Here is a 27,247-nt window from a genome sequence, read left to right as displayed (position 1 = left end):
GGAAGCTACATGCTTTCTTTCGCCATCCAAAGGTCGCATGGTGTCAGGGACGCGCCTAGTCACGGGAACAGTCCGGAGCGCGTTCATGAGGTGCAAGATCGCGCTTTAACAGTGAAGAGTATCAAACAGCGTGCGGGGATCCAACCTAATGGTTTACATTGGGTCACAACGACCAGTCAATGATTTGCGCCGAGTATTTCTTTTTTTTCTTCCGGCGTTTATTTTGCAATCCTTTTCTGTTTTGCATGGGAAGAAACTGACATAGCAAACTCATCTGTATGATCGGGGAGCAGGAGCACACAGTATGGTCCGGGAAACCAGACATTTATGGGTGGGAAATTTACCCGAAAATGTACGAGAAGAGAAAATCATTGAGCACTTCAAGCGGTGAGTAGAAACGCCAAGTGAGCGACGTGTGTTTTGTAATGTAACGACGAGTGCACCGCCAGCATCTCTCTCTCTGTTGTGTCACATTTTAGTGAAGTCGGGATGAAGCAGGAGGTTCCCCCCGTAGCAAAGTCCCATTTGGCAACTGTGCTGTCAGCCCTCCATGAGCAATAACACTGTGCTGCATTTGAGCTGAGATAAAAAAGAAAACGGCCAGCACGCTTCAACCACCCAGCTAGCTAGACATATGGTTTTGCCATTTTGAAACGATTACTAACTTGTAGCCTGGTTTAGGTGATAACTTTACCTGTCATTTCATGTAGTGTGGCTGTACATTCTCACCAGGTAACTATTTGACTTTTAAACACCCTACCTTTTCACCTGGTGAGCGTAAAGAAAACGTTTTTTTTTTTTCTTCCTACAGCTAACAGCACACAGTGTAAACAAACTTCAGCCTACCTGGCGAGCTGCTAACACCGTGCAAGCATTTAACAGCATGCATCTTTGGCAGACAGCATGAAATCTATCGCCGTGTGATTCTGGTTCCTGAGCAAATCGGGGACCCGGTGTTTCACTTGTCTGTCTGCGAGTTTGGTCAGGTCACTACCTCCAACCAACCGTGTGCACAAAGTAGCCTGTGGTTAATTTGCACACCATGTACGTGTCCGTCAGAGTGCACCGTAGTTGTTGCAACAGTGGGATTTATTATCGTTATTATTTTTTAATTAATCCAACACAAGTCGGCGAAACCTCAAAGGTACGTGACGCGACATCACGCCGCCATCCACGCTGCAACATTGTTGCAAGCTGGCTGTGATTGAACACGGTGCTGTGTGCTAACTGATGTGCAACATTGTAACGCCGTAGTAGGCTACTGGTGTTTACTTTGTGCGCGTATGAACACAGAAAATGGTGCTCTGCCACATTGTGACCGCCGCTGCTTCCCCCAGCCGCTGACTTGCACAAGCCTTCTCCGATTTAAGGGAAATCAGACAACATGATCGATGTTTTAATGATCATATCCCCGTTGAGCTCCATTTGTTCTTTTTGTTTTGTTTGGGCTACTGGGGCAGAGCAGACACACATACCATTTATGGGCTTTCAGTTCTTTGTTGTCTTCCTGAGACGGAGGGAAATGTTAATATGATTTTTTTTGTGCGTGAATGTGTGTGTGTGTGTATATGTGTGTGTGTGGGGCTATCACGATTGTCTGCGCGCTCTCGTCCCTCTCTTCTCGGCTGTCAAGGAAATAGCAGCCCGCCTCTCCGTCCATATGTGCTGGAGACCAGACTGCTGAAAAACATCATAGTCTACCTATATGAGCAACGTTGCTTTTTTTTTTCTTACCGTGTAGGCGTCGCCATATCGGGCGAAAGCCGCTAAATTACCAGCATAAATCATACACCTCTGATTAACAAAACTAACCGAAAGGCTCATTTGTCCCACAGCATACCCCCAAAATACGACAGCGTAAAATATAAAAACTGATGATAATAATTTGATGTTTGCTCTCTCTTCGTCTTATTATTTACAGTAGACGGATTCAGGGGCTCGGCTACAAATATGGTCCGTGTCTTATCCATGAAGCCTTGCACAACGCACAATAATGGGCTTCCTATATGTAGTTTTATTTACATTAGCCCGTGCTATGATGTGCGTAACATTATGTATGGGGGTGGAGGGGTGGGTGACTGACAGCATGTTATTGCAATAGCGGAGGGGAAACTGTGCCGGCCAGTCCTTTTTAGCATGCTGTCTCAGCTCCAGCGTTAACCCAGAGGTAGTCAGAGTATGCAGGTGCATGACAGTCCAATGTGTGATAGAAGTCATTGAAGATGGGGGACGGCAGAATGAGTAAGCAGTGTGAACAGCTTTTCTAAAATGGCGTCGAAGGCTATTCAATGTTGGGAACTGGCATGCCAATAAATTTATGGGCACCCTACTGTCTCTGTCGGACAGCGAAAATACACTCCCGAAAGATTCTTGGGAGGGGGGAAAATACTCAGCCCATAAAGATGATAGCAGGCTTTGTAATCCTAGACTGGACTTTTGTGTAATAGGCTTCCCATCAGTCAATTCAGCCATCACTTAGCGAGCTATTTTGTGTTTTACGAGCTTATCAAGGAAACAGTGGAATTGTTGCCATCACATATATCTGCTAAAAACTTGTTGTATCTTTATCAGTTATATTTCAGACTCGGAGGTGGGGACTGATGTTACATTTCTAAATTTGCACCAAATGTGCTTTTCTTATAGTGGAACTGAAAAAGCTATATAGACTTGCATAATGCATTAAAAAAAAAGCACAGCAAATCAGGAAAACATCACCTCTGTCCAAATGCTGCCCAGACATGTGTGTGCTGTCCATGAGCTAAAAGCTTATGAAAGCATCCTCCTCCTACAGAACATGCTAATATTGGAGAATATATGCATTTATTACCATCAGTGTGCTGAGGTTTGAAGATCAGTTGCTGGGTTACTGTTGCCCTGTATGAAAGTACCACAGATCAGAAAATAGGAGCAAAGCAAAGCCACCTTACCTTTAGCCCCTCCCCAGTCTCTCTCTCTCTCTCTCTCTCACACACGCACTAACATAACTGAATTCATTGCTATGCAGTTTGAGAAATTGCAGGATTTTCATTAAAAATTGAAACGGAACACTCTGTTTGGAAATGTATAAATACAGATGCAGTTGAAAACCTGGTGATCACTTTGTTTTTTGTTTGCTTTCTTTAGATATGGACGTGTGGAGAGTGTCAAAGTCCTGCCCAAGCGGGGTTCAGAAGGTGGAGTCGCAGCCTTTGTGGATTTTGTGGACATTAAAAGTGCTCAGAAGGCTCACAATGCTATCAACAAGATGGGGGACAGAGACCTGCGCACTGATTACAATGAACCAGGCACAATTCCTAGTGCCGCGAGGGGGCTGGACGATAGTCTGTCCTTAGGCTCTCGTGGCCGGGATGTATCAGGGTTCACAAGGGCGGCAGGGGGGGCCGTGTATGGGCCCCCCACGTCGCTCCACAGCAGAGATGGACGCTATGAACGCAGACTAGACGGGTAAGTGGACAAAGTTTCTCTGAAGGCAGGGGGAACCGTGGTTTCTGGTAAACACCTTACCTCCAAGCATCTTTCCACCATCTGTTCATTTACTTGTCTGGGGGTTAAAGAGGAGAAAACAAGTTCATGATCAAGAATTAAATCTTATAGGGATTCCCTCTAAAGTCCGCAGAGCGTGGCCAGTGCTCCTGGATTAATACGTACAGGTAGACACCGAGATATTCCGTAAATGAGAGCGTTTTTGTACACATGTGTATCTGTCACTTAAATGAATAGTCAATAGTTTAAATGGCTGTTGGGGATTATCTTTGTGAGCTTTAACATCTCTGTGAGGTGGATATATCATTTGCGGAAAATACGGGGCAAAGATTGGATATCGTAAAATTTCCCAGGATTATTGGAGATTGCTGGAGAGAGAGAGAGAGAGGGAGAGAGAGAAAAAGAGAGAGTGGTCCAACGGCCATCCCTGGGATTCCCCTAATCTGGAGTTACATGCCCTGCTCGATGGATTAATGTCACCCTTTTTTTCCAAAACAACAAAACAACCAAGAGCACACATTATATGTATAAGACACCATTGTTTGGATTAGTCTAATTTGGTTTTCAATTATCGTGCACACGTCACTGAGGTGTGCACTTCCCTCGTGGGCTGGAGTCATGTGGATAACCTACACAGGATATTTATTCCCAACTGTTGGATTAACCCTGGCCAGACACCTAAAGGATATGCTATCATGCTAAAGGTATGGGTTGCTTTCTTGGTGCTTTGTTTTTTTTTGTTTTTGTTTTTTTTTTGTTTTTTGTTTTTTATTTGGGATTATGTCTCAGAGATCAGGGCATTACAGTTTGAGTGCTGGGAGACCTCTGCTGGTGATCCAAGTCAGTAGAGACCACAGAAACAAGTGAGCAAATGACTTTTTTTTCCCTACATTATTTTTTGTGGAGATTATTTTTATTTTTCAACAACTGAGACCCACAGATTTGCTGAGGACCAAGAAGGACTATGTTTGGATCATACAATTCAAAGAAGAATGCTGGAAATTGTGACTGGAAAAGTTATTCCATCCTTACTGTTGGAGATAACCTCATCTCATGTCTGTGGATTATCTCTTCCTTCCTGAATGTGGAGCTATAACTAAACCTTGGATACAATCACATACAGAATCAGAGAACAAAGTTGCACCCATGAACTGCATATTTTCATTGACTTATCCCAGGTTTGGACTCTGCTCCTTGTAAAGGAGATCATGGATAGACAACAGACATGAACATCTACAAGCTTCAAAACTGAATCTTCTCCACCATGGGAATGAATACAGTGCCACCATGAATAAAAATATGGATTACCGTTAAAAGACATCTTCCTAATCTCTAATGGGCGTTTTTCCCTTCTTCTATCAAAGGATTTTGACAACTTTACTGCTGTGCACAGTGTGACCGAACTGGAATGTGCAGGACTTCACAGATGAAGATGCAAAACGTAATTTATTTATTTATTTTTTTTAAACATTACTTCCATCATTGCTGTTGGGGAATCAACAGTGCAGTGCATTGCAAGATGGACTCCTGGATATCATGCATTTATTTCACTGGACTCAAGTGCAACACAGATTTATTTTTTTCCCTGTGCATGTTTGGATGGATATATGGACTCAAACAGACATTTTCCAGCATACAAAACCTAACCTGGATCCGTACAAGACCAAGTTTGTTTTTGTCATTTGAATTAAAACGGACACTCCATCTCATCTATGCACACGAAGTCCCCTGTCCTGAAGATGAGGATTACGTTTTCTGTTGTGAACAATTTTGCTTCGTTTTTTTCCCCCCTCCACTCAACATTCAACATTTTTGCCCATTTTTTTCTGCTCACAAAGTTCTGTCTCCCTAGATTGTATTTGGAATTATAGGTCAAGTTACCACTCTCTCAAAAGGTTGGTATATCCTGCCCTGTGTATTTTAGCTGTCCTCTCTAACCCCCTAGTTTGAACCCCTGTCTCTCTCCATTTTCCCCACTAACCGAAGTAGCTGGTACATAAACTACTATTATTACTGCCTGTGTGTCTAAATACAGAAATCTGTACCTTACCTTGTATTGTTTTCCTTTCTCTTCCTCTCACCTGACCCCACCTTCAGCTCCTATTCCCTGTTCTCCTTACGATGAATAGATCCATATTGCAGCTGTCGATGAGTGATGAAAGCAAAAAAATGTTGTACCGTCTTAATATAACACAAAGATTGGACTGTGGAAGCAAACATAAAGATTCAAAATTTGTCATATACTCATATTTGCAATATGCATATGTGTAGTGAAAAATGGGGCAGCACACTCTAGAGGATGTGCTAAAAGATTAATGTGCATTAATAGTGATTTAGAATAAGTAAAAAAAATGACAAAATAGAAAAATAAAGGGCAAAATTTCAAAGATAAAAATTAAATTGATAAATAAATTAATGCAGCATGTATTTTTCAGACAGAATCAAATATTGGTCTTATCAAGCAAAAATGACAAACATGAGAATTTTATGCGTTTCTGTTTTTATATCATTTTAGGTTAAATACAATTTTCAGACTAAATTACTGATTTATTAATTAAAAAAGAAAATCTGTATATTCGTCAATAACGACAGTAATCATTAGTTCTTGCCCTTGTGTCTTTTGTTCCAGCTTTGCAGATGCTGTTTTTTCCGCTGCTTTGATTTTTTTTATTGGAGGATAGTGGCACATAAACACTGTAAAACCTGTCACATGGTGCAGACTCAAAACCTGATTCTCAGCCTTGAACTGTGAAAGAAATATAACACATTTAATATTATTTTTTGTAACATTTCGCTCTTTTTAGTGAGTTTATCATTGTTAGTGACAGCAAACATGAATTTAGAGAGATGTATAACATCCGTCTCTGACTGGATTCACACTCAGGATGTCACAGCTCCTTTTAGGGTTGGCCAATAAAATGATAAAGTATAAACTGTTTATACTTTATTTCTGGTTGTATTAGACTATTGCAGGCAATGTCAGTGAGTAGGATTGATGAATGGCAGCACTGGGTTTATAGTTTATTGGATCAGTTTGATGGATTATCTTGATTTGCCAGGTATTTAATTTACTGGATTAACCAAAAAGACATTTCACATTACAAATTTTTCTCGTGAGTTTACAGAAAAAGTTCTATATCCCAGTCTATTTCAGTAATATGGAGTAAATGACGTGCACGGTGATAGAAGGATTTATTCATATTGCCAAACCCGAGCTCCATGGTTTTTGCTTTACCCTGCAAGGACAACCGGATGCTCCACAGCTGCACAGCTAAACTGTTAGTTTGCATGGCAGAAGGATATTTAACAATAAACTGCTTATAACACTTTTGGAAATTTTCGAATTAAATTAAAACACATGTATTGCTCCCACATGACTGAGCCTCCACATAAGAAGCCTTTTTAGCATGCTGCTGGAATGCATCCTTATAATTATGCTGTTCACGTAATCCCAAAACAGTTGATGTGCTTGGCATGCACCAGAGCAGACTAATAATCAAACACTGATGGAAATTCTGCCAAAAAAAGTCTAACTGAATTATTTTTAAGCTCCATGAATAATGTAGAAGCTGTTTTGTGTGAAGTGAAATTGAAGTGAAATTGAAGGCTATCTATTGAGCAGTGAGCCTGCGCCACCAAATTTGCATTTTTGAGAGCATGTAGGGGTCAAGGTAATCCATCAATTTCACAGCAGACGTCGTTATGCCATAGATGTTATTCATGAATCCTGCATATGGATGATTAAATCAAATAAGCTAGAACAGAATTTGCCCCTGACCTGCTGTACTTTATGTATTGTGCAGTGAAATACAGACATAGTGCCAGTCTCATAGACAGTTTATCTTAACATGCATGAGAATATGTGCATCCCATGCAGCCTTTTGTTCTTGTGCTTCACAGCAAAAGACTTTGACATATAGACTTCATGAAAGACTTCCATTTCTTACCTAAAATAATGTTAGTGTCTATAGATTACACATCTCATCCTCTTACATTAATGAATATTTCCAGTTTGGTTGAGTTTTGACAAAGCTTAGTGTCAAATAATTGCACAATGACTAATCTTGCAGTCCCTTAAATCCAGTCAGTAATTGTCATTTGGTGTAAAATTTTGTATGGTTAAAAAATAAAAATAAAAGTATAGAAATACAGTTTTTTGGTTGGGAAGGGCTAAAGGGTTTATAATTTGATACGGAGGCTTGAGCTTGGGGATTGTGCAGTCTATTAAGGCCCTGTCAAGACTAGCAGTAACATGTGAGTGTGAATATAGGTAAAATTGTTCTTTGTCAGGTGTAAAGGTCAGGCTGGGCAATTTAAGAAGCTCCTCCCACTGGCCATTCACCAGATGGCCTTTCAGGACATCACAGGGCATCAGTGATGCAGAGGAAGAGGCTTGTGTCATATATGGTCAGAGAAATAGCAGCAGCTGTCTTGTCAGCACCTGGTATAACCCATGTTGGTTTCTAAAGCTCAGATTGAAATGCAGGCAGCTCTTGGCAGTCCCTGTTTTGTCTATGGAAATTCTCTGATGTTTGAGATCTTTGAATCACCCCAAGACGAAAACATTGAAAGGTTTTTTAGTTGTAGCTTTTATATGAGGACCAGTTTTTCCATCAACTGGTTTATAAATTCCTACAGCCAAAACAACACAGATAATTTCTTGAGGAAACACCACATTACGCATCTTTCAAACTTGTAAAACACAAGAAAGCTGGAAAATAATAAAAATAAAAATGTTGCAAAAGGGAGCCTATAAAAAATGTGCAATGTGTGCCTGAAGGAACTAATTACAGACACTTGGTTAAGATTCAAAACAAAACGCATTGTGACCTCATTTGCACGATTATTAAGAAAATACTAACCAAAAGCTGCTGCCAACTTCTCTTTAATGAGATAAACTGTTTCAGAAGTTTCTCCTTGTCGCAGATGTCTTTGATTTGTACTTACAGATCTTTGTTGGCGTAGACAGTTTAGCAGGATGAAAGCCAACAAGAAAGCAGAATTCAGATAGACACATCTTTACACAGATGTAGTCAAAACATCCCTGATGGTCTAAATCAATAAAAGATCCAAAAGATTTGGAATTCCTTTACTGATTACCAGCAAGGGAGAATTGTGAATCCTCCCCAAGGAAGCAACTGGGTTTATTTTTTAATAGATTTCAGACCTTTTCTCATACTTGATATGATCATTATCAACCTGAAAGGAGACAGACATTTAATTGAAACTTAGATCACAGTTTGGAAATGAAATTCTCTTTCTTTAAGACATTCTTTGAATCATTCTTGTCTTAATGGGATAGCAAACAGTGAACATTTGCAGAAAATATTTGAGGGTGGGAGATGGAGGTAATGAGGACCTGAAAAGATTCCATTACCAGGAATGTGGGACCTTTGTCCCATCCCAGACTCAAACCAAGAATGTCACAGTTAGATGATATGAGCATCAGAGCTCCAGTCCAGCAAGACGCTGTGCACATCGATTGGTTTTCTCAACCACGTTACATCATTTCTGGTTTGATTGGAAAGCTTTGATTTCTCTGACTAAATAGGAACATTCATATTACTTATCCTGTTCAGTCTTAGTTACAAGTCACATAGTAAAATCATCCAAGATTGCAGATATATACCAGCATATATACAGATACATAATCTCAAATGTGTTACAGGTATAATGTTATACTGATTTCCTTTGCAGTAAATTATTAAAAAATTGATTTTATTTTTTTATTTATTTATTTTTAACCATTTTGACAGTTGAGGTTTGTTAGCTGTTAAAATCAGTCTTGAATTTTTCCATCCTCTTCTTGTCTGAACTGGACAAAGAATAAAAACACAGCCCCTTATTTTAATTACCACTGTAATGAGGGTTTGTAACTGTTGTTTTATTAAAACATATTCTGCCCTGTGTTGGAACATCATTGCTAATTTGCTGATTATAATTTGATCTGATTTCAAACAGTGGTAATTGCTGTCCTGTCCCGCTCATTATGGGGAGTTTGGTAATACGACTGCTGTAATGACACAGCAGTCGTATTACCAAATTAAATTCTGATTGCTTTATTCAGACAGAGGGTCTACAGGTCTGAACAGGATGTCCTTATTTGCCCTGTTTCTACCGTGCATCTTCATAAAAGCTGCTTTGAAGAGCTCTTTTTTTTTTCAGGAGAACAAGTGGTGTCAAATTGTGTAACATCATAAACAAAAGGCTTGTCATAAGTCACCTCCAAATGCCTTCAACAAAGCCTCTCAGATGGATGATAAAACGCCTCAAAAAGTGGCTTTTGTGATAGTTACCAGATGTTACAAGACCAGAATGACTTGACAGTCTATAAAGTCATAATCTCTCACTTAATTCCTTCTCATTATATGTAATCTTTGTGCAAGCCTGGTATATCCTGCAGTTAAACTTTGAAGTAAGCTGCAGATTTCTATCCTATTAAACACTGAAAGCATGCCTTTTGTTAAACATGTCTTCTTGTTGATCTGTGTTGATTGTATTTTCAATAAAGTGTGCTGCATTTTACAATAGGATAAACTAGTCAAATATTTCTTTGATGCTTGAATGAAAACACATGCATTAGGGTTAGGGTTTTTTCATAGGTTTGTTTTATTAGGACCTCATCAGGACGTTATCAGAATATTAGAGGGTAGGTTACCATCTAATGTAAAGTTTCATGGTCAACCATTTAAAAGAGAATTTCATTTTTTTCCTTCAGTTTAGGGAATGTATTCCTCAAAGTTGATCAGTTTTCGTATTTCATACATTTCTACCTGTGTTCTCGTTGGTGTGGTGGCAGAAGAATCTGACATGTTTAATTTCCAAGTCATAAACAGTTATGCTGAGAAAACGTGCAAAGCTTGATGCTCAGTTGCCTCAAACAGTCAATCATTTAAATCCCCTTGCAGTTCATTTTGCAGGCTGATAAATAATTCTCTTTTTAGATGCTTAAAAACCACCCTTCTCAAAAACCTTTAGTGCCCCATCCCCCCATGTCTCGAATTAAGACAACCCCACCAGAGACACCTGATAATTTAGTTTGTCTACTGTCTTATTCTAGCAGCTTTCTTAAACATGAATGTAAACTTGAATGTAAGTGTAACGTGCTGTTGTTCTCTGTTCCTGTTTGTTAGGACTGCTGAAAGTCGGGAGCGGGCATATGATCACAGTGCCTACGGACATCATGAGCGTCCTGGTAGCAGTTTCGACCGCCAGCGGCACTATGAAACGGACTATTATCGTGATGCAAGAGAGAGGACTCTAAGCACAGCGGGGAGTGGGTCTGGTACCTCCAGTGGAAGCGGTACAACAGTGTCGTCAGGAGTCGGTGGGACTATTGTTAGCTCTGTTGCTGGCAACACAGGAACAAGTGGTTCAGCAGGGGCCACGGCGGGAGGCAGCGGAGGATCTACATCCGGCGGGGTCGGCTTCTACCGGTCCCACAGCAGGAGCCCCTGTCGCTTTGAGACACCAGAGCCTCGCTACGAGTCTCGTACCAGGGAACCCTTTACTTTGGCCAGTGTGGTTCACAGGGACCTTTACCGGGAGGACAGGGGTCGCCGCGGGGAGCGGTCATACCGTCACAGTCGTAGTCGGTCTCCGCACTCAACGCATTCGCGAAATCCCTCTCCTCAGAGACTGGCGAGTCAAGCTACACGTCCTCCACGCTCCCACAGTGGATCAGGCTCTCGCAGTCGCTCCTCCAGTTCAGACTCAGTCAGCAGTACCAGCAGCAGTACGAGTGGCAGGTGAGTGAAGCTAATCTTGTGCCCTTGTGCATTGTTGTTTTGCTTTGTGCATCCCAGGCTCTAATGAGAACTGGACAGAGTAAACATTTTGAATGCAACACACTGAATGCTGCTTCAAATGACTGTAAACAGTATTTTACATAATTAAACAGTACATGTTTAAGTTCACTGGACCAATTCAGAAGATTAAAAATGCCACCTGGCCACCATTTTCTCCTGCTTATCCGAGTCCAGGTCACACTGGTGGCACAGGGGGGAAATTTATTTGTAATAAGGCTAAACGGGTTTAATGTATGGTGTAAGTGCATTTCTCTGAGGTATTTGCTCAAATGTGTTCATGTGGACCACTCAGGATTTTGCAAAACAAGAAAACCATGTAAAAATGTCACTGAACCCATAATGGAACAACTAACAGACCATCTGAGTGTGGCTCTGTGGCTTTCTGGTGACTTTCTAAAATGTGGACCTGAGGATCCAAATCGATTTCTATATGGGAAAATTACTTCATTTTGTATAACACAGTCGTTTTTAAACACTACGCAATTTCCCCCACACTGGCTCTGTTGAAATCGGCATCTGTAAACCAGTTTTGCCAACAAGTCTTGGGTGTAAATTTGATTTCTGGCATTAGTTATTGGGGACTCCCATTAAGAACAATCTGTTGCACAACATCTCTGTAACACCGTTTCCAGATATCACAACTCCTACTACTGTACCATTATGTCTGGTTCTTCACTGGATACTGTATCATTTCCTTTATTCAAGGGTGGTTAATGGAATTGACATAATACCTTGTGGCGGTTTAAAACAAAACAAATGCGTTGCATATTGCAAAAGTTCACCTTCAATGTAGCTGGTGCAATAACAGGCTTGCTTCTTCTGTTTTCAACATTTGAACATACCTCTATGCTCCACCCTGCAGGTGGCACACATTGCATGCAAGTTTCTGCATGTTATAAAAAATATTAAAACACCCCATGACAGGTACAATTAATGTTTGCATATCTTTTTTTGTTGTTGGTTATCCCCATAAAATTTGAGAAGTTAACGCAATCCACATACGGGCAAAGGCGCTACCTTAAAGGATGACAACACCAGATGTTTTCATGTTTTTACGTTAAAAGGGTTTTAGGAATAAATCTAAACACTCTAAATACTCTCAGTTACAGGTAGCTAGTCAGGTCTCACACACCCTAACCTTTGGTAGAATCACTTACCTACAATAGCCACAACTATTACCATAATTATTCTGGATATATGTAATTAAGATGTTGTCCTGGCACGCTGTGAGCGTGTTTTAATTCTAGTGTTACAACCAGATATCCATCAACACAAACACTGGCTGTCAAGTTTTTTTGTTAATTTGTTTTTTCATGCCAGTCAATCTGGTCTCACCTCTGTTTTAACTTTGAAATGTCAGATTAGCTTTTTTTTTTTTTTTTTGTGGAACCCTGAGTGTTGCTGAGTGTTGAATTTTTTTTGTGATGATGTTTGTGCTGAAGCTCTTGAAAATGTATTTCTTTTTATTCATTTATTTGGGTTGTTGTTGAAGAGTTACTGTATAAGTCATATATAAATAACAAGTGGTAAGAATAATGAAATGCAAGTGAGGTCTGCAGTTTTAAAAACATAAGCATTTCTGCCCATGGAACTTGCTCCACTGTGTGAATTCACCTCACCCGTGTCCATTTGTTTATTTTTTGTTTAACGGCGTCACCTTTGGACAGAGTCCACAGCTCTGATCGACATGTAGCGACACATGTGGCTTGATGAGGTAGTGCTATGGGGGAAATTCAGGAGACGGCTGGTATATTTTTCTCACTGCCTACCTCTCTGTATGGGTAATGGCTCCCCCCCTCCGTGAGATCCAGTTGGAACTGGAAATTTCTGGCCAGTGCTGGCTGCCTGCCCACTCCCACAGGCCAGGCTCCTGTCAGCAGCACTTCCGGGAGTGTCTGAGCACAGGAGGAGAAAGTGAGAAGGAAACAAACAGCAGAGGGCCTAGAAAGCTGAGATAGGCATGGGAATGGTTTGAGAAAAAAAAGGTGCAGGAGGCAGTCGTGAATTTTCCACTGACAAATCCATCTTTTTGATAGTAAGATGCACCATATAAATATGAATTGGGGTGGAGAAAGGGGGTGTTTTTCTCCTCTACAGCTGAGAGATGTTTCAGTTTTTAAACAGTAGAAAGACTCATTCACAGTGGATTGCATCAGCTTTTATGCAAATGCACCACTATAAATGCATATAATCTAAAATGTGTGCATAATATTGCCCGTTTAGTACAGTAAGTAGACTAATCCTCTGTTATTTTTCTCGTCTGGCCAGAACAACCACACATTTTGTCACCTTTTTTGAGTCGGTATTTACCAAAACCACACTTTGGCTGCTGTTCTTGACTGTGTACTGAAATGTACCTATTAGCACATATTATTCAATCTGTGAGAGGTTCTCAGAGGCAGAATATGTAGCACTTGCTGCACAACACTACAAAATACCAAATTTGTTCAAAATACACTTATTATATCACATCAATTTATTATCTTATATATATATATATATATATAAACAATTAGATGATGTTGCACTTCTCACAGTTTTTTTTTTTCATCTTCTTCTTTTGCCACAGTGATTCTAGCAGTAGTTCAAGTGATGACTCCCCGGCACGTTCAGTGCAGTCTGCTGCAGTTCCTGCGCCCTCAGCACTTCCCTTATCCTCCCTTGACAAGGATGAACCACGTAAAAGCTTCGGCATCAAGGTCCAAAATCTTCCTGTGCGCTCTACAGGTTAGTTAAAGGTGTTCTTGCAGTATGCAAGCACAAAGAGCTTCTTTAAATGTTGAAATAGTGATGCATTGTGTGTGTGTATATATATATATATATATATATATATATAGATATAGATATAGATATAGATATAGATAGATAGATATTTTTTTTTTAGTAAAAATCATTACCAGTAGTTTATTACTTTTTCAGTGAACATACTTAATAAAACATATTTGGTGTATTTACAGATACGAGCCTGAAGGATGGTTTGTTCCATGAATTTAAGAAACATGGAAAGGTCACATCTGTACAAATCCACGGAGCTTCAGAGGAACGCTACGGGCTTGTATTTTTCCGCCAGCAGGAGGACCAAGAGAAAGCACTTAGTGCATCAAAGGGGAAGCTTTTTTTTGGCATGCAAATTGACGTTACAGCCTGGAATGGCCCCGGTAAGTTCTGATCATAAACTGTGTTGCAGCAAAAACATGATGATTGGTAAAACACGAAGGAGGTTACTATGAGAATTTATGTTTCAGAGACAGAAAGTGAGAACGAGTTTCGGCCCTTGGATGAGAGGATAGACGAGTTTCATCCAAAGGCCACGCGGACATTATTCATTGGCAACCTGGAGAAGACCACCACTTACCATGACCTGCTTAACATCTTTCAACGCTTTGGAGAAATAGTGGTAGGTTAATGTGAAGAGAATCAGGCCACATGCAATGACTACTGTACTGCACAGTTTCAGATTACCACGCTTACTGACGCAATATTTCTTTTTTCTTTTATCTCCAAAGGATATTGACATCAAGAAGGTGAATGGAGCCCCACAGTATGCCTTTCTACAATACTGCGACATTGCCAGTGTCTGCAAGGCCATAAAGAAGATGGATGGCGAGTATCTTGGTAACAACAGACTAAAGGTGAGAATCGTCATATTAATAACATTTTTAAATCTTGTGTTTACATTGCTTCCACATTCTTGTCTTTTGCTGCCATACTCAGTATTATTTATGAGCACACTTAAAATAAAATAAAATAATTGCCATCTGACACTTTAATTTTCCTTTTTCAGCTGGGCTTTGGAAAGAGCATGCCTACAACGTGTGTTTGGTTGGATGGGTTAGCGTCAAATACAACTGAGCAGTTTCTTACTCGTCATTTCTGCCGCTATGGACATGTTGTCAAGGTAAGTCTGCTTATCCACCCATGCCCCTTAGTTGCCCATTGTTTATTTTTTGGCACCTTGTGACCCTGTTTTCCTCTTTCTCCTGCAGGTTGTATTTGACAGAATGAAAGGAATGGCCCTTATCCTGTATAACAACATTGAATATGCACAAGCTGCTGTCAAAGACACAAAGGGTTGGAAAATAGGGGGCAGTAAAATCAAGGCAAGTAAAACATAGCTTTGCTCTGAAATTGAGCTCTGTAATATTGTGTGTTCTCTAAAAAGCGCAACTTGTCATTGTTTTTTGTTTTTTAGGTGGACTTTGCCAATCAGGAAAGTCAGATGGCTTTCTATCGTTCAATGCAAGCATCTGGCCAGGATATTCGAGACTTTTATGACATTCTCTCTGAAAGAAGGTTTGTGTAGATTGCTTAAGGAATAATAATATTTTTTCTTGAATACACCTTAATATTAAAACTACAATTATTGGTTCCAAAGCATGAGGAAATTATAGCTTGCTCTTTTGGTTTATTTCTTGGCAGGGATGATCGACGAACTCAATATGAGTTTCAAGCAGAAAGACAATATTATGAAAACGTACGAACACCAGGAACATATACTGAAGATCCTCGTCGTAAATACCCTGCCAGAAGTCGAGAGTTCTACACCGAATGGGACCCATATCAGGGAGACTACTATGATCCACAATACTTTGAAGACCCCCGGGAGTATCGGGAATACAGAGCTGACCCTTATGAGCAGGACATTCGCAAATACAGCTATTTGCAGCGGGAACGTGAAAGAGAGAGGGAACGTTTTGAAACAGATCGTGGACGTGATCATGGGAGGAGGACCATTGAGCGTAGCCAGAGCCCATCTCACATTGCCACTCGCCGTCCTGCAAGCCCCACTGCATCTCCTTCACTCTCTGAGCGGATACCAAGTGACTCAGACCGCCGTATTTGTTGTCGATCTTCTGACAGAAGCGGAAGCTGCAGTTCGATCTCTCCACCCAGATTTGAAAAACTTGAAAAAGCACGCTCTGAAAGGTATAATAAAACTGACAAACTTGAGAAGGATCGAATTTTCGAAGTTGAAAGAGGGAATTTGGCTGAAAAGGAGAAGCGGGCTGGGTGCAAGGATCGAGGGGACAAGGACAAAAGTGAGAAACAGAGGCTTAAGAAGCTCAAAGTTGCATCACCTATTATCCAAGCATGTGAGACGGAACCAGAGCTTGAAAGAGAAGTTAGCCCTGACTCTGTTCTTCGAAGTAAAAACAGTAAAATTCTGAAAGAAAGCTCAAGCAAAGGAAGGTTAGATCTTCTGCCTTGTGTTGTGCAGTTAACACGTGTAAAAGAAAAAGAAGGAAAATTGATTGGTCACGCTGTCCAAGAAAAACAGACACAGAGAGGTGGAAGTGACAGTCCTAGATTGGCATCACCTTCAGCTGACCAGAGGAGTCCTCCGTTCCGCTCAGAGCCTTTGAAAGGTGACGTCTCTAAGCATGGAAAGGTGCACAGGGACAAAAATATGCACAGTTTAGTGGAGGTTATTGACAAGGATGCTAAAATCAAATCCAAAAAACATGGAAAATCTGAAATGGGATTTGACAGCAGTGTTTCTGTGGACATTGACCGTTTAGCTGCAAGAAAAAGGCGCTTTGAAGACTCTGGGAAAACTGATCGACAAAAGAGAACCAGCGAGGAGGACCTTGGCAGGCCTGGACTTCATAAACTATGGAATAATGCTAAGGAGACAGATTTGGATAAGAACCTTTTGATAAAAGGGATGCATAAAAAGGAGCACCACAAGGATAAATGTGTCCGGATGGTCTCAGTTAACAGTCCTAAAGATGGACAAGAGTGTGAAAGCAACTCTGTAGGGCTTTCTTTGGAGCGGCATTCACGGCTAGGGGAGCTACCTGAAGATTCTACAGATCAGTTAGATTCTACCTACCTGAAAATGGACTTAGAGGGCTCAAAAAGTGAAAACAGCTCCAGTCTCACAAAGATGTCTGATGACGGCAGTCTAGATTTGGATGAATTAAAAGAACAACAGAAACAGCTTTTGTTTGAAAACGAACAAGGGAGAGGGAAGTGTAGAGACTCTGGTGACGGAGATGAACACTTTGTGCACATTGACCAGGCTACTGTTTGCACAAAACAAATTGAACAAAGTCGATGGCTTCGACCAAAGGTTGGCGATCCTGATAAGTTAGTCAAGTTTGAAATCCCACAAAGTAATGAGACTCGTGACTTTGAAAAGGATTATGCCATGCATGAAGTTGGAAAACCAATTCAGGATATGGCCAATGATGACTTTTCTTCATGTAAACGAAAGAAGTTGGAGAATTTTGACTTTGAAATAGTCACTGCAAAAAGTGAACGCAATTTTGCGAGTTCACAAAAGTTCAATGAGGCCATTTATCAAAGTATGACATCCTCAATAGGAAGTGGTCACTTTTCTGCAAATGAGGAAGATGAAACTGTGTCTGTGTCAGTTAGTAACAAAGAAAGAAAATCCTCTCCAACAACAGATGATAAATTTTCACACACAGAGTCAATAAAAAACAGCTTGGGCTTGACAGCCAGGCATTTTCAGTCTTCTGACACTGAGCTCCCAAAACTAAAGACAACCTTGCTTGGATGTGATGAAGAGTTGATGCAACGTTGGGAAAGAAGGATCAAGTCTGATTCACTTAGAATGGAAATGACTTTCCCAAGTGATATTGCAAAACGTGAAAGTATACGTAAACGTCTTGGCCAGGATTTAGAACCTGGTGAAGTGCAGTCTGATTCGGATGACGAAGCAGAAAACAAACACATCTCTCCCAAGTCCAATAGCTCCTTGTCTTATATCCTCAGGGAACGTGATGAGAGGATGACAGATCTGAAACTTTCAGGCTCCTTGGAAAAGAACAAGTTTTATTCTTTTGCATTAGATAAAACTATAACTCCTGATACAAAAGCACTCCTTGAAAGAGCCAAGACGCTGTATTCCTCCAGGGAAGATAACTGGTCCTTTCTTCCCTCACGCTTTCCAACCTCCCACAGCTGTTCAGATAAGGACAAGGTAGAGCTAGAACCTCGACCTATTCCTTCTTGGTATATGAAAAAGAAGAAGATTCGTACTGACTCTGAGGAAAAGCTGCACAATAAGAAAGAGGAGCTTAAGCCACAGGACCAAGAGCGCCAGGAACTGTTTGCCTCTCGCTTCCTGCACAGCTCAATCTTTGAACAGGATTCCCGGCGCTTGCAGCATCTTGAACGTAAAGACCAAGATTTAGAAGCTGGAATTGGTAGGTCTTTTGGTAAGCCAGGTTCTAGTGAGTCACAGCCTGAATCTGGGGGAGGTGACATCCCGCAAGAGCCCATAGTGCTTTTCCATAGTCGGTTTTTGGAGCTTCAGCAACAAAAAGACAAGGACCATCCCCCACCTGATACTGAAAATGATTCAATAGTGGCAGAGATTAAAAGAGATGAAGAGCAGAGTTTTGATTCTGTGCTGTCTGATAAGGAATCTGAGCCAGTGCTGAAGGTCGATGAAAAATCAGCCAGCCCACCAGTAACATTGTCTGTTTCACCATTTGTTCCTTCCCCTAAAGAAATGTCACCAGAAAAGAAAGAAGTTTTAACTCCATCCTCAGATCAACCTGTCTCAATTGTCAAAGAAGAAAAAGTGGAGCCGGTTCTTGAGGTGTCTCCACCCCATTCACTTCCCATGGAAGACTTCAAATCAGTTGCTCCTAAGCTAACCATTACCCCTCCACTTGTGCTTTCAGAACCAGAAAATGAAATGGAAACAAAAGTAGAGCCAAATGAACCCAAAGTGAAAATTGGTAATAATTTGGCAGTGGAACATCACAATCCTCTTGTGGAAGATAAGCCTCCCACTCCTGGTGGTTCGCTAAGTGGGTTTGAAAGAGAGACAGCAGAATTTGCTTTCTCCGACTATCCAAAGATTGAAGAAAAATCCGAAATTGAGACAGAGCCTAAAATAGAAAATGAAGAAACAAAACACTTTGAGGAATCTCAGAAGACTGAGACAGATAGTGAGGCATGTATGCCAGAGCTAGAGGTTGAAATAAAACCATTACCAAACCGCAGACAGCCCAAGAGTAAAAGGGCAAAACCACCATCTGTACTGCGTACCTCACAGCCTTCCCAAAATGTTGCCACTGAGAAACCTGCAACACGAAAGAGTGAACGGATTGACAGAGAGAAACTCAAAAGGGCCTCATCTCCTCGCGCTGATGCACCAAAAGCATCATTTGAGTCTAAAACCACATCCAAGTCACCAATTCATGCATCAGATTCTGAACAAAATCTTGAATCAAGTTTGATCCATGGAAGGACACGTCGCAGGAACGTGAGGTCAGTCTACGCAACGCTACATGAAGATGACCAAGCTGGCAAAGAGGTAGTTGAGTCATCACGCTCCATGCGCAAACGTGGTGCAGATAAAGAACCAATACAGCAAGATGTTCAGATTCCTTCTACAAATACTAGGCGTGGACGTCCACCTAAGAGAGGGGTCAAACGAGGCGACGATGCATCACCAGTAAAAGGGGATCAGCAGAAAATGACGGAAGAGGACGCAGAAGTTAAAGAGACCTCAAGTACTACAGAGGTTGTGAAATCTTCTGAGGGATGGCGATCACCCCGCACACAGAAAGTGCAACAAACACATCTAACTTCATCTGCTCCAGTAAACAAGAAAGGAAGTAGAATAGACAAACAGTCCGCCAGCACTACAGTGTTAACTGAACAACCTGATCTGGCAAGTCATGATGACTCAGAGATGAAGCCGAAAGCTGATTCAGACCTGTTTATGAAGTTAGCAGAAAGAACGGAAAATGCAATACCTCCAGTTCACAGAAAGGAAAAAGATTTAAAAGATTGTGGCGGAAAGAAATCTACTGATGGTGAAAAGACAGACACCAGTCCCTCTGAGAGAAGGCAGCTTGAAAAGTGTGTTAAAATGAAAACACCAAGGTTGAAAAGAAATATTAAGGTAACTGAAGATCAATCACACAGCCTAAAAAATCTTGAGATCCGCGTAAGCGTTGATGATGTGAAAGGTTTACTTCGTTCAGAGGACGATGAGCATGAGTCATTTGAAGCTCCTGCTGTTACAAAAACCAAGACAGTAGTACAAGAGAATGAGGAAACAAAGGTGATAGGGTTTCCAAAAGAATCAAAAGAGCATGGTATACAGGAGAAGGAAGACACTCCATCAGAACCTGAACTTCCTGCTGATCCAGCTGCTCTCTTGGCACGGCAGATGGAATTGGAGCAGGCAGTTGAAAATATAGCCAAACTTACAGTTGAGCAGCCTCCGCGGCCATATAAGGAACCGCCATCAGGGCAACCTACCATCTTGCCTCCTGTCATAGTGGAACCAGAAGCTGAGGTTGAGGAGGAAAAGCGAGCAAATCCTGCAAGTGAAACTGAACTTGCAGCCGCTATTGATTCCATTACAGCTGAAGAAACATGTGCAGATGCAGATGGGTTCACCACGACTCCAACTTACACTACTCTTGTTCCTACCCCTGACTCTTTGATATCCCCTTCCTCCAATGAAATTATGGAACCTGAAACACACATGGTGATAAACAATATTCTTGCCGCTGACTCAGATGATGGTCCTCCAACACCCAACGCAAAGGGGTCAATGACAGAGCCTAAGGCCACTGAAGATACCCCTCTACTTGAAACGCCTAAGAAAACAGGCAAAGTTAGAGCAAAAACCCCAAAGAAGTCAAGAAGTCGTAAAGGTGCAGCTAACAAGAAAGGGGATACTGTTGAAGAGGTTTCACATCAAGAGTCCTCTCCAGTCAAGTTACCTGAGTCAATCCCAGAAGACCCAGAAACAATTAATCCAAAAGCAGTCACTGTCACAGCAGGGGCATCTGCAGCAGCCTCTGTGGTCACTGCTGTTGCAACTTGTAGACGTGACGTTACAAGCGCTATAACTGTTGACACGCCCAAAGAGGCAGAACAGCCTGAGGTTGAACAGCCTGTACCCAAAGAATCTGCCTTCCATTCAGGGACAAGCAACATTTCTAGTTGTAAAAAGCATCCCCAAGCAGCAGAACCATCTACCCCTGTTCTTGCCCCTGCTCCTACTCGCCCACAGGCTGTATCCCAGTTCAATGTACCCGTGCTTCGTCCAGCCAAAATGCCACTTTCGCCTGACTGGCCTCAGAGATCTGAAGAAAGTAGAATCTATGTTGCACCATCTTGTCACGTCACAGTGGTAACTCCCTCTGCACCAGCATCGACTGCACTTGGAACCCCTTCAGCAAATCCCCCAATCCCCCCTGACACCAAGGCTTCAGATATTGACCCTAGTTCTAGTACCCTAAGAAAAATTTTAATGGAACCCAAATATGTGTCTGCATCAAACAGCAATTCTATACCTACCACTATGGTGACATCTGCACTGTCAGATCCTTCACGGATGTCAGAGAATGAAAATCGTTCTGACACAATCGGTTCAAGACAGTTACATCCTGAAGAGAGACCGCCTTTTTCCATCCAGCCCGTACACCACAAACCATCTCCGCTTACAGAGTCCCATCAGAACTGTGGAGAGAAAACCCAGCATACAGTAATTTCTCCTGCTACCTCAGTAATAAGTCGAATTCCAATGCCTTATGATACAGAGGAAACTCCACGAATTTCCTTAAGCAACAGAAGCATTGGCTTGTCTGTTCCCAAGCCAAAATTTCGATCAAACTCCAATGAGAATAATCGCTACCATGGCATGGATATAGTAGAAGATGGGACTAGAGGGCGTTCTGTTGTTGAGCCCACTCCCTACAGCACAGGCTCCAGTCCAGGCCTAAGGGTCAATACATCAGAGGGTGTTGTCGTTCTGAGTTACTCTGGTCAGAAAACTGAAGGGCCTCACAGGATGAGAGCCAAGATTAGTCAAATCCCTCAAGCCAGTGCTGGTGATATAGAGTTTCAGCAATCTGTGTCCAAATCTCAGATAAAACAAGAGCCACTCATCACATCATCCCAGTCGCCTATCCCAAAAGTAGCCCCAACTCCTACAGCTTATGGGCACACAGGCGTCCTCTTGAGTGGCCAGTCCTATAATTCTCAACCTGTCATTTCCAGTACCAAGCAGGAGAGTCTTGGATGTGACAAATCTGAAGCTCCATATCACACAGCATCCCAGGGTGGCGTGGTGAAGATGTTCCAACAGCCAGTTAGTTCTCCTCAAGTCTTGATGTACAACCAAGCTGTGATACAGCAGCAGCATGGCAAGAGAGGACTGGGGACAGAACCTCTATCCAAAAAGATGGACATTAGCAAAGCTGTTCCGCAGTCTAACCTCAGCCCAGTCATGAGTCCACATCACCCATCGCTGTCTGGAACCCGCATGAGCCCCAGCCCCGGCATCCCAACTGATCGGCCGGCTATACACCTCAAGCAAGAACCCCAGTCTCCACGAACAGCTGTTCACTCACCTTCACACTTTGTCAAAGCCTGTCCTCCGAGTGGTTCTCCCATTGGAACTTCTGTTGTTCTTGGTCACGGGATGTCACCAATATCTACATATCATTCTAGTATGCATCACCCACACTCAGAGCAGTCCTCTGTCATAATTCAACCTCACAGTGTCACCCAGTCAATGGCTCATGAAGCGAGGATGAACACCCCACCAATGTCTGGAATAAACTATGGAAGGCGAAGTGACTCCCTGTCCTCTCCCCACCCAGGACCACCTCAGCGCTCAAACACGCCACAGCCTAATGTCATCCGAGATATGGTACTGCAGTCTCATTCAAGTCCCCAGGGGTCAGTATCAGGTGGTGGCAGCAGCAGTGTAACTGAGGAAGACCCCAGACACTTTAACCAAGCCCTTAGTAGACCATCAGTGCCCCAGCTCCAGTCAGATGTAATGATGATTCACAGTGATCACAGAGGGCTCCACCCAAGCATACGCATGGACCAGTACAGAGACATGCACCAGCGCATCCTCATGCACCAGCAACTGGGAGAGCAGGCCGTTGTAGAGGCAAGACAGTCACGCACCTCAGAGGCTGGAACAACGTCTTCAAGCAGCATCTCTGGGCCTTCAAAGAGTCCTATAGTGGGGAAGACCATCGAACTTTCTGCAAAAGAATCTCTCAAACCACTAGAAGGAAAGCTGATACATCCCCCCTCCAGCGAAAGTAGAATCCGGGGAGTCCATGCATCTAGTCCTGTCATGGTTTCTCCTCACACTCATGGGGTTCAGCTGATGCATCCAGGAGGTGCAGGCTCCTTTCCAGTATATCGGGACATGCGGGGCTTCCCATCTCAGTTTCCTGGACATCCTTCATCGGGACACAGCCTGGCAAACCAAGGCATTACATCTTCACAGGTCACTTGATATTCTTTTATAATCTTATAATTTTGCTCAAATAGTTTAGTATCTTTATTATGCAGCATATATAATTACATTTCAAAGTTTTAGATCATATTCATAAAACATGTATAGCTCTATTAATTTGGTATTTATTTTCTTCACCAGGTCCCCCCGGAGCCTGACCTGGTTCACAGGGGTAAAATGTCTCAGTCACATGGGGGAGGAAGTGATTCCAAGCCTGAGAGTTCCCATCTTCGCCATGCTACCTCTACTGACCCTTCACACATTTCCCGGATACCAGGGGATACAGTCTCACCCTCATACCAGTCTCCCATGACGTCCCCCATGAGTCTTACTCACAAGTCAGATCTATCCCTACAGAAAGGCCCTCCAGCCTTCGTGCCAACCCCTCCGCCAGCAATGCCCCCATCAAGTTCATTGCAGCCACGGCCTGATGCTAAGCTGGAACATACGGGACACCGTTCTATTGACATGGTGCAGCTTTTGACGGTAAGAAAGACAGACGGACCGACAGTGTCTTCACACATTTCAAGACAATAACAAAGAATAATAAGTTTAAAAACTGTTTCTGTTTTCTATGTACAGAAATATCCTATTGTATGGCAAGGCCTGTTGGCACTGAAGAACGACCAGGCTGCTGTCCAGTTGCATTTTGTTTCTGGCAACACCATGCTGGCCCAGCGCTCTCTGCCGCCCCCAGAGGGAGGTCCTCTTCTCCGTATTGTTCAGAGAATGAGGCTTGAGGCTTCCCAGCTGGACAGTGTGGCACGCAGAATGACTGTGAGTGTGTTGGTTTTTATTAAATCTGAGCAGCATGTTAAAAAAATTTCATATCACACATTTAATGAGACTAATCAATATCTATCAAAGACTTGATTATATGGATTCTACCCAACAACTTGATAAACACATTAGAAAAAGGATGCATTTATGGGGTGTGTTTTATGTCTACATGTATGATATGGGGTGTGTTTTATGTTTACATGTATGATAAACGCTTATCACTCATGGCAGGTGGAGAATGACTACTGTTTGCTGCTGGCTCTACCCTGTGGTCGAGACCAGGAAGATGTCCTTGGTCAAACCCAAGCCTTGAAAAGTGGCTTCATCACCTACCTGCAAGCCAAACAGGCAGCTGGAATCATCAATGTGCCCAACCCAGGCTCTAATCAGGTCTGTTGTCAAGCTTTTTCTGCTCTACTTTTTTTAGGTTTACCTTTGTCTCATAATGAAATTCTGTATCACGAGGAAGTTATTCTCTTAATCATCATTTTGTTTTCATCTTTGGATTCACAGCCAGCTTACGTGGTGCAGATTTTCCCGCCGTGTGAATTCTCGGAGAGCCACCTTTCTCGCCTGGCACCAGATCTTCTCAACAGCATCTCCAGCATTTCCCCTCACCTCATGATTGTCATTGCCTCTGTTTAATTACCTCCATTTTGTTTTTGTTTTTTTTCCTGAACAAAGCCAACACCAGCCCTTTTGGACTCGTCCAGTTTTGTAAACTGGAATTGCCTCATATTTTTATGAGTTTGACTTTTTAAAAAAAAAATCTAATTTAGCATGCACTCACTTTTTCTCCTTCACTTCACCGAGTCCTTAAGTCACCCAATGACATTGTATTCCAAAAACTGTACCTTCACGGAGAGGATATGAAGGGTCTAACGGGGATTTTTGATGATCATTTTTGATTACTCATTTCATTTTTGCCATTTTTGGAAATGTTGTGCATAGCCTTTTCTAATTCATAGCATTCATAAAGCTATGGATTGAGACCTTCCAATGGGATATTTTTTACCTTCATAAAAGTGATTGTGTTTTTTTTCTTTTTTCTTTTTTTAAAAACAAACTATGTGAGAAGTCATTGCACTATGTTAAGGAAAAAAATTGTGAACCCTGTACAGATTTGAGCATAATAATATGATACATGTTATGGAATTAGTCTCGCAATCAGCCATGCTTGCGCAAGATAAAAGAAAAATCATTGCCTGGAAAATGATCACGAATCATTTCAGCCTGATCAGTCATTCTGCTTTCAGTCCTTTACCATCAGCCAACTTCTACTTCATTTCTGGACTCAACTCTCCATCCCGAAGTGTTCCCTGCCCCAGGAACGCATGAGGGGACGTTTGGAGTTGTACAGTTTACACTCAATGCCTCAACAGGGGGACTATATAAAGAATATTTAATTTGTTTATTTTTGTTTGCATCTTCTTTAAGCCTAAGGGTATTGTGGACTATTGTGAAACTGTAAATATTATAAATATTTAAAGACTGAAGCAATGTGGAGAGACCAAGTGAATTATTTTACAAGACAGTTCATCAAATGTTTTCTTTTTGTCTGTCTTTTTCTTTCTTTTTCTTTCTTTCTTTCTTAGGGCAAGGGCATGACGGGGGATGGTGGGAAGGATCTGTACAGGATCCAGGAGTGATATTCACAAAAAAAATATTTTTTAAATTGATTCTGTGCCAAAATGTCTTTTGCAAACGCTCACCACACACAATGTATCTAAAACAAAATTTGATCAGAACCTATTTTCATATGTGACTTTGTATTTTGCCACTCAGAGGGCAGACATGATTCCTGTTTTTTTTTCTTTGTTGTTTGTTTTTTTTTTTTTGGTATTGTTCATCAGCCCAACTCTGTTACTACAGTGCTTTTACATTTTGAAATTGTATCCTCATTTTGAAGGAACCATTGTATTGTAGGAGTTGCCTTTTCTGTTTGTATTCCTATATTCCTCCTCCGTGATGTGGTCCTCTACTGCCCCCTGCTGTCTGGAAATCATTCTCTGCATCCTGAGGTCTTTCAAGCCCTGACTTCATGGCAGATTTGCTATAGCATGCTTTATTTTCAAATCTTAAAGGGTAAAGTAAAATCATAAAGGCAAAGAATGTGACTTGAACTTGACATCATGCCGCTAATGGATGTGTTGATCATCTGTCTCCATCCCTTCCCTTAACTGTCTCCTTGAGCCAAGCTGTAAATACTACTGTCCTTAATCTGTGCTCTTGTGTATTTTTCCCCTTTATAATTGTCTTTCTTCAGGGTCCTTATTTTTGTTTTGTGCAACAAAACAAAGCAGTCTGAAAGAGACGGGAGATGAGGTGTGTGAAACCGATGCTGAAAGTAAAACCATGCTTGTCAGTTTTGTGGTGTAAATATTTCTATGACTGCAAGCTGAATACTCTCATGGTTATGTTGAAGGCACTTATAATTTTTGATAAAACAAATGAGAAGAAAATACAAAAAACAAAACTTAAAACGGTGATTAATATGAAAACTGTCTTTTGATCAATCTTCATTTTGAGTGTATTTTGCTGTTCCTCCATGAGGACATTTTAAACTGTAAAATAAATGGTTGTTTAACTTACTTCTGAAGATCATTAAATGGTCAGTCACTCTGGTTTTGTGTTTTTTCTTTAGAATCTGAAATTATGTTGACGCAGGCTTGTGGGGAAATATCTGTCTGGGATCTTGGTGGTTGGGTTAAAAAAGCACTTGTTGCAATTTACAATCTACAATCCACAGCAGCTGTTTTCTACAACATGTTGCAACACTTTCCGAGAGTTGCAGCAGTTGAAATAGTGAAAATACTTTACCTGATACGTATGTCATTGCTCATCACAGTCAGTGCTGCAGTCCCCTCTGCAGTCAGAAGATGTCAGTATTTCACTAAACTACATGGCCCTG

The 27,247-nt window shown here is 41.6% G+C and overlaps 1 protein-coding gene across 1 annotated transcript; it reads left to right on the top strand.

The window, feature by feature from the left end:
* spen (spen family transcriptional repressor) lies at positions 1–26,960 on the top strand. The gene is made up of 15 exons (XM_041063965.1): positions 1–387; positions 3,124–3,444; positions 10,617–11,231; positions 13,861–14,018; positions 14,249–14,449; positions 14,537–14,688; positions 14,798–14,923; positions 15,076–15,189; positions 15,278–15,391; positions 15,484–15,584; positions 15,711–23,547; positions 23,698–24,042; positions 24,139–24,333; positions 24,568–24,726; positions 24,850–26,960. The coding sequence occupies exons 1-15, from the start codon at positions 305–307 to the stop codon at positions 24,979–24,981; spliced, it is 10,653 nt and encodes a 3,550-aa protein (XP_040919899.1). The 5' UTR covers positions 1–304; the 3' UTR covers positions 24,982–26,960.
* The last annotated feature ends 287 nt before the right edge of the window (positions 26,961–27,247 follow it).

Source organism: Toxotes jaculatrix, chromosome 2 (genome assembly GCF_017976425.1).
Source record: "Toxotes jaculatrix isolate fToxJac2 chromosome 2, fToxJac2.pri, whole genome shotgun sequence".
Classification (NCBI taxonomy): domain Eukaryota; kingdom Metazoa; phylum Chordata; class Actinopteri; family Toxotidae; genus Toxotes; species Toxotes jaculatrix.
The sequence above is the reverse complement of the archived record's forward strand: the minus strand, read 5'-3'. Positions and strand labels throughout refer to the sequence as shown.

Bases quoted from the DNA above. Each gene is read 5' to 3' on its own strand.
- spen (XM_041063965.1), top strand. From the start codon at position 305: ATGGTCCGGGAAACCAGACATTTATGGGTGGGAAATTTACCCGAAAAT. The intron at 11,232-13,860 runs GTGAGTGAAGCT...CTTTTGCCACAG, and splicing joins AGCAGCAGTACGAGTGGCAG to TGATTCTAGCAGTAGTTCAA. The intron at 14,450-14,536 runs GTAAGTTCTGAT...TTTATGTTTCAG, and splicing joins TACAGCCTGGAATGGCCCCG to AGACAGAAAGTGAGAACGAG.